Genomic DNA, 8,185 nt, shown 5'->3' on the forward strand with positions numbered 1-8,185 from the left:
TTTGGTAATTAGTAACATCTAGTTACAATATGATTGTTCGGGTCAGATTATACTTTAAGCCTTCGGGTTTGAGGTGTGAAATGACCGTCACGCCCTTGGAGTGGGTCTTGGGGCGTGACACCAGCACTAGGAGAATTTTTTAATAACTCAAAATATAAGACTGAAGGGACTCAGTTCAGCTCAAATATCAGTTGAACAAAAGTAATAAAATCGGCATTCAGCAGCAAAATTATTTAAACACAACCTCAAGTAATAGTGGTTTTAACATAAAGATCAACCTTCATATTTAACAGGAAGGAAAAAAAAGACTCATGTGGCATTGAAAGAAAATAATTTTCACTGAACACTAGAAAATTTGCTATCCACCATTGCTACAAAACAACGTTTCAAGTTTCAGGTTTTGGGTTTCAAGCAGTATTAGCTCAAAATATAGATGTAGGTGAAACAGCCGAGAATTCTAAAATGAGTAATAATCATAGAGCTTACGATTAGTCACAAGAGAGTGCCTCCTGTAAAACTTTTGTGGTCTCCATGACTCTATGACCAGCCAAGGACATAGTCCAAAACATAAACCAGTGCCAGGGAGAAAGGGTATAGCAAGAGAGCTACAAAAGATGTCCAGAGAGGGAAGGTGGTGCGGAAACTGGCAAAAACGCCCATCACAACGCAAACTATGACAATGACCAGCACCTCTGATGAAAAGTCCCATGTCAATCCCCTAACATAAACGAGGGCTAAGAAGACTGACAGGCAAAGGACATTATTCATTGTTACCGCCCCATATAACTGTATGAGAAAAAGAGATGAAAACAGATTAGAGGGATAATTTCATAACTCCAGAACAAAACATTTAACGATGAAGCAAATATATTGATGCCTGTAAACAATAACACCAATGTTTATGCCTTGTGAGTTCATATTCTGCACTATTTGAAGATGAACCTATGACTATACTGGAACTCTGGCCTACAAGCAGCTAACATGGTTCGTATAATTCAATATACACCAGTCATTTAGAAAGTCAGTTCCAGAGACTGCATTTCACTGGGGGAGGGAGAGAGGATTACAAGAACTGTTATGAGATTGTGAGAAATACAGGTGTTATAAGAAGATGTCTTAGGAGATCAAATGTAAGAAACATTGATTAGGCTAAAAAGTGCGTTTGGTAGTGATTTTAGGAAGTCTTTCTAGTCTTTCTAACACTTGAAAGATAATGGACCTTCCCTATAAAACAACCAATGAAGTTTTAGCCAAATCTAAGAGCTAATGGGCACTTTGCAGTAATGAAAAAGCAATAATACCTTCTAATCTTAAGTTTTTCACTAGAAATCAACGGAATAATTAGTGAATGACAAATCACAAATTTTTTTCATTTTCTTAAAAAAATAGATTGTTAAGTTTGGGAAACATTAGATTCATTAGAAATATTGGATCATTAATCAAATAATGCTCTGCCATATAGCTCCAAACAGGTGGTGTGATTATTTAGTATCCAAAAATTACATAGAAGAGAAGGGAAGAAACACACCTCTGAAAATGTCAAAGACGTAGTCCTGTTCTTTTTGCGGCTAGCAAAGATAATTGCTGAAACTGCCTCACTGGAGTTGGTAGCCAAGGGCAGTGCAATAAATGAGATGAAGAAGGTAGGAATACTTGTAGCATCAGAGAAGTTGTCAACAGCATCTACAAGGGGATCAGCAAATACAGCTGCAATAAGAGTTCCCAACAACAACATCATTACTGCTTTAAAGGTAATCCACTTCGGGTTTTCCACAGCCTCAACCACCTCATCACTTTGATCCCCCCCCAAACGATGGTGCTCTCTCTTTGTTCCCTGCAGACGCATTTCAAAAAGTTGGGAATCTTGCTCATAATAAGCTGCTGCTGGAGAAGGTTGTTATGAGACAACTTACCCTGTGAAAAGCATCTAAAACACTTGATGAATTAGGACCAGCATCAGGACCAGAACCCCCATAACGCTTTGCTTCCATAAGCCATCTTGAAATTCCTTTGACAAACTCTCCCTCATCAACAAACTGATCATTGGATGTATCAAAATCACTCATCACTTTGTCCACAGCCTCATTCTTATCCAAGTCTATCTCCTCAAACTGAATTCCTACAATCAATGCTCTTAATTCGGCTTTTGAAAGGTTCCCATCGTGATTCTCATCAATTGTATGAAAAAGCCTGTGGCAGTACCAATCATGTGCTCAGGAAATATAAGTCATACTAACAGCATGCCTGCATTTGATAAAACACTTACTTTCTTATAATTTCTTCATTAGGTTCACCTTCCTCCGTTAGGAGCTTTCCGAGTGCGCGCTTTCTTAAATGTTTAAGAAGTCCAGATATTACATGTTTATGCTTTGCATAAGCAAGTCGTCTCTTTTGTATCCAAGGCACAAAAACCTGCACCAATATTTAAAAGAAAAGTTGAGCATCAATACAGAAAGGAGACCAAGATTCCTTTTTCTTTTGTATTTTTATGAATAACAATTTTGTCGAATCTATTAAGAGAAAGGCAGAAACCGATCTACAAGTGGATTATAAATTGGAAAGCAGAAAACAAAAAATCTATAAAATCATGAAGGAGAAAACCTTCCCTCCATATGATACAACAAAAATGGCAATTCCACAATTCAATTTTAAAATTGCCAATCCCAATACATTCTACTAGAATAATAATAATAATAATAATAATAATAATAATAAATAAATAAATAAAATTCATATTAGCTAACTCTATGGCAAGAAAAAAATACTCGCCATTGACTGTAACAATCCCGGTTATATTACTCAGCCGCTGACTAAGACAGCCCTAAATTTTCGCTTTTTAGATAGAAAGTCTGTTCCTAAGGCCTTGAAAACTCAAATACGCAAAACTTTGTAAAATGTAAGGAAGGGTGTCTTTGACTTTGCAATAAACTATAACATGCTATTTATCCAAAGAACAGCACATTATAGCATGAATATAGTTTCAAGTTTAAATTTCCAAATATTTCCCTCAGACATCCCAAACGCTTCCATTTTCAGGAGATAATTGATAGATAAATGAAAATAGAAAATATTTTAGATTAATTAATGGTGCATTTGACAAAAGGGACATTGTTATGATTGAAATATTTTGATGAAATTTTCTCAAAAAAGAAATCTTATAAATTATCTGTGAATGGAAGAGATTCTTGAGCGCTTATCAATCCATAAATAAAGTCATACAATTAAAAGTATTCAAGCATGAAACCAAGGGAATTTTCAGATCCATTCCAAAAAAAATGAAAAAGCTTTAGAGACATGTTTTAGAAAACAGCAGGAACATTTGGAAACATGCTGTAATCAATTGTTTCATTTTCTTGAACGTAAACCAGAAAACATCATTTTGATGGTTCTTGGAAGGACATGATGATTTCAAAAAGAAGTTCTCAAAGCAAGGAGGTTTCCAGAGATCTAAGTGACAACATGTCAACATTATTCAACTTTCTGGCCATAGTTGCTTACTCATAAAACAAATCATGAATCTTTTTTCTATTTTTCCATATCAAATCATGTACTGTAAGATTTTTATATAGTGAAAAAAAAAATTAAAAAAAAATTCACACATGTACATATTTATTAGAAGCATGAAGTATAGTAATAGATAACCAATTTCATGGAAGATAGTAGGATTTAAAGAGTTAAACTATGTCTGATCATATGAAAACATTGGATACTAGAGGTTTAAAAAAAATATTCAATTTAACAAACCTGAGTTTAATGTATAGGAATTTCATGAATTTAGGCCCTAGTTGGATTGACAAAATGATGAGGGGGGTGCACGAGAGGTTCAAATTTAATCAATCCTTTTAACTGTTGAAAACATGATTAAAATTAAAAACCAAAGTGTAATTAAATTTGATGACTGCCAAGAAAATAATTACCTGGTACAAGCAATAAGTAATCAATAATATAAGGGAGACAATAAGCGCAATCAAGACTGCTAAGCGTCTTGCTGAAGTTGAATGTAGAACTTGAGGTAGTTGGACAATGATAAATGGGATGACTGATATCACCATGATGATTGCAGCGTAACTAGTCCAGATATCGGTACTAACACCAGAACCTGTGAAGGAGGGAATTATTTTAAACATGTAGCACTATAGTCATTAATTCAATATTTTTAAATCTGTTTATACTACGGCATCAAACACAGTTTAAGGATGTGTTTTTAGTCATCAACTTTTGGGATATGTGAATATCATTCCTGACACTTAACTCAGCAGTAGGATGACATTTACCATCACTTAAATGGAATTAGAAGATAGCAAAGAAAAGCAACTTAAATTTATACAAGTCTCAAGGGTATGTGTATTTTAGAGAATATCTATTTTCATCAATCACACTTTTAAAGGTCAACATAGTGATAGCTTAAATCTTCTACATTTGACTTTTCTAGTCATGTAACAGCTGCAAAGTTAATAGACATTCTAAGCCCACAAAAATTTTGCTATTAAGGAATGATATATAGCAAATTTGGTTATTGACCAACTAGCTCCACATATTTCCAAAATACCCTTACTTGATAGTTATACGCATGATGTATAACACGTGGAAGAAATCAAGAGAGACGGATGAAAAGTTAAATATGAAGGTATAACACAGGAGAGAAGAAAATTAAGAGAAGAAGTTGAAAATGTAATTTATTGTGGGAACCACTATCTTGTTAAATGATATTAGACACTAATTCATCTGTAAAATATAAATATGCTCCTTATTACACCATGTAATCCATAAGTCCATCATCAAATTATTAAATTAAACAAATGTCCCTGCCTTAATCTTAACAGCATGCAACAAATGCAGTTTTTGAGTGGGCTTGCGACTGCCAAAAATGTATACAAGCCAGAACTTAGTAGTTTATCATAAAGAAATAATAAATGATATAGGATAGCACTCTGCACAGGTAAAGGTATATCGACATGGGCATACCGGTTAGGCTAAATCCTTTGGTATCTTGTGAGTCTTTGGCAACTGAATCCTGAAGGTCACACTTGCCAACAATAACACAAGTTCCCCATATTATTGTAAGGAGCATTACAGTTGATCCAGCAAGCAACCCCATTCCTACAGAGACCTGACTCTGTGCAGTTTCTGTACTTCCAGACAGGCCAGATACTACATGAAATAAGAGAGTTCATTAGAAGGAACATGGAGATCAATCATTAGATACATGACTACAATGTCACTACAAAAAGGATAAAACATAAAATGAAAATAAATAAAAGGATACAGAACTATAAAAGAACATGCACGTTCTCCCCGTTAGAAACATGGAAAAGAAAATTTAGATTTCGGAAACGTGGGGATACAAGGGGTGAGCAGCATCATAAATTAATCACTGCAAAGCAGTGAGCACTACTGATTTTAGGCAAAAGCAGGCATGACTAGTATATAAGACAAACCAAACCATCAATTCAAGAATCAAAGCAGAGAATTGAATATTTACTAAAGCTGTCAATGCATAACATGGTATAATTCACGCCCTTCATACTATGGGATAATTGATTATTCCATCCTTTGGTCCTTTTACCCCAACCAAAACTCCAAAATACCATTCTCATTTCAAAGTGATAGTTCCAAAATTTGTGCGGCAGCACCAATGAGCATTTGGGCTAAGGCATAGGGTACTTCCAATCAAGATAAAGCATCAGACATATTCAGAAGGTTTCCTCTACTGTGTATCTAATGTGATCATCAACTTAAACATAGATTTCAGATTGTTAGAAGATGCTCATTCATGATGTCATGTCAAAGTTAGCGCTAAAAACTTCATCCATGCTCAAAGTTGGGATCAAAAAATGGAAAAAAGGAAAAAAATATTAAGAACCAAATCATTTGCAGAACTCTTGCTCTAAAAATAAAGTACAATGTTGGGGATATTACTTAGCAGAGGAATTTGCAAAACAATGGCTACAGGACAAAGGAAAGAACAAAAGATCGTTTACCATCCATCTCAAATGGATCTTTCACTGGGTATCTCAGACACAAGAAACAGAGAAACTCCTACCAAGAAACTCCAAACCAAAAAAAAAATGAACACAAAAAATTCTGGTTGATGTGTTCTTAAATTCAACAGCTGAAATAAAACACTGTCAGCAAAAAGTTTCTTGGAACAAATTACTGCACAAATTCTGAAATAAACAAAATACTGCACAAATTCTGAAATAGAGACGAATTATAACAAATATTGAAATTAAATTAAAATTTTGAATCTAAGAATTTTTATATTTGGGGGCCCTGATTCCAAAAGAGGGAGAGAGAGAGTTAAGCTTAAAGGGTTTTGTTTCCTTTTCCTTAGTTTCTTCCAACGGTCCGACCCCAGTCCAGGGTATATCCTCCAGCTCACACAGTACAGTTAGAAAATTATTCCAAAAAAAAAAAGGGTCAAACAAGAACTCAGAAAAATCAGATTCTGAATTTACTTCTCCTGTCATTTTCTAAGGCAACAAATAGTAAAAACAATCTTTAAAAGAAAAGATCAGAAAATAAGAAGGAGAAGAAAACACTTGATTTACATTCTTTGTAGCTGATTGATTTTTCCCCTTTTCAAAATTAAAAAAAAAAAAAAAGAAGGTTGCTGAGAAAATGTTGTAAAAGAAAATCAAAGTTAATCTGGAATCTTCAGAGTTTTTCAACCCATATAAAAGAAAATAAAAAAAATTAAAAATATATAGCGAGAAATGAATGACCAAATTTCATTGTTATCATTTTTCTTCCTCCAATTTCTCAGCAAGAAACAGAGAAAAAAGTTTATGAAAAACAAAAAAAACCATAAGTGAATCTGAACAAAAACAATGTAAAACAAAAGACCCAAATCCAATCTTTCCGCTTCCTCCAATTTCCGGGGAACAAAATCAGAAACAGATACGCCGCTTGATTACCAAGAAAATGAAAGAAAAATTAAAAACTTGGTAGCAGTGAACACAAAAAAATGAAAACCTCCCTTAAAACAACTACTTCACCTAACTGTTTCGAGCATTTAATTTTCAATAACGCCAAAAAAAATGACGGTTCTGTTCTTTTCCTCCACTTTCTCATCAACCCAACGGTCATTTTACCATTACCTACACTTTCCCAGTAAAAGAACAAAGAAAAGAGAGCAAAGTCCGTACCAAGGATAAGCATGGCATCGGGAAGAGCGCCGAGAATGGGAAGCAAGAGGCCACCGACCAGGCCAGGACCCAAGAGTTCAAGCAGGAGCTCACTGCCGGAGGAAAGATAGGTTGCGGCGAGGAACATGAGGTAACCATAGACCAGGATGAGGAAGAGGTTACCCACTGTTGTCGTTGTGCAGGGCATGAATCCGTACGTCTGATCACATGAATCCGAGGCTGAAACAGCGGAAAATGATCTGAGAAGAAGATAAGGCGAGCCATCGCGGTGGTCGTGGACGCCGTCAGAGACTAGGCCGGTGGACGATGTGCGGTTGCTTATGACTCTGCCGTCGACGGAAGCGCCGGCGGCGAGGAGCAGAAGGAGGAGGACGGAGCCGGAAGCGGTGGTGGCCATGGTGGTGGAGGAGAGCGAAGAGTCCTATGTGGAGTTTATTTCCATATATATGGATTTGGATGTGGATGGATGAACCGCGTGTGATGCGTGTCTGAACCGGCGATCGAGTTTTAGTATTATTAAATGTAAGGAGCGCAGCAGGTAATGAAGGGTTCCTGGTTTTTCCATTTTAGGTAAATGGAGGTGTTCATTTGTAATTATATAATTTAAAAGGAATGTTTTCAACTTTTTTTCAAATGATTAAAAATAATAATAAAAAAATATATTTTTAGAAAAAAAATTAATAATTAAAATTAAAAAAAGTCAAATAAAAGACAAATGGACTTATAACTGTTCTCCTCGTTTAATTTTTTTAATGAGATGAGATATGAATTATTTTGAATAAATGAGGTAAGATTGGGATAAGGCAACCTGACTCTAAACATAATTTTCTCCAAAAACTTTAAATTATATTTTAAAAATTATAATTAACTAAAAGATTAACTAACTATTTATGTAAATCACTCGTATTAACCTTAAATTTGTTTTTAAAAAATATTAAATAAAGAAAATTGAGAAAAAAATGGTAGAATAAATAATTTTAGAAATATTTTAATTTTAAGATATATAAGCACTAAACATGCTAAATTTGATTGTCTTT

The 8,185-nt window shown here is 34.7% G+C and overlaps 1 protein-coding gene across 1 annotated transcript; it reads right to left on the reverse strand.

Annotated features, from left to right (window-relative positions):
- Nucleotides 1-319: 319 nt before the first annotated feature.
- On the reverse strand, nucleotides 320-7,716 carry LOC100264164 (sodium/calcium exchanger NCL). The gene is made up of 7 exons (XM_003634587.4): nucleotides 7,149-7,716; nucleotides 4,966-5,151; nucleotides 3,918-4,099; nucleotides 2,267-2,412; nucleotides 1,914-2,190; nucleotides 1,529-1,834; nucleotides 320-786 (listed from the first exon to the last, which is right to left on the reverse strand). Exons 1-7 carry the CDS (start codon nucleotides 7,543-7,545, stop codon nucleotides 538-540), a joined length of 1,743 nt encoding a protein of 580 aa, XP_003634635.1. The 5' UTR covers nucleotides 7,546-7,716; the 3' UTR covers nucleotides 320-537.
- Between the last annotated feature and the right edge of the window lie 469 nt (nucleotides 7,717-8,185).

Source organism: Vitis vinifera, chromosome 19 (genome assembly GCF_030704535.1).
Source record: "Vitis vinifera cultivar Pinot Noir 40024 chromosome 19, ASM3070453v1".
In the NCBI taxonomy this organism is placed as follows: Eukaryota; Viridiplantae; Streptophyta; class Magnoliopsida; order Vitales; family Vitaceae; genus Vitis; species Vitis vinifera.

Coding starts and splice junctions, on each gene's coding strand:
- LOC100264164 (XM_003634587.4), bottom strand. CDS start 7,545: ATGGCCACCACCGCTTCCGGCTCCGTCCTCCTCCTTCTGCTCCTCGCC. Junction 5,152..7,148: donor CGATGCCATGCTTATCCTTG/GTACGGACTTTG, acceptor TATTTCATGTAG/TATCTGGCCTGTCTGGAAGT. Junction 1,835..1,913: donor TTTTAGATGCTTTTCACAGG/GTAAGTTGTCTC, acceptor ATGCGTCTGCAG/GGAACAAAGAGAGAGCACCA.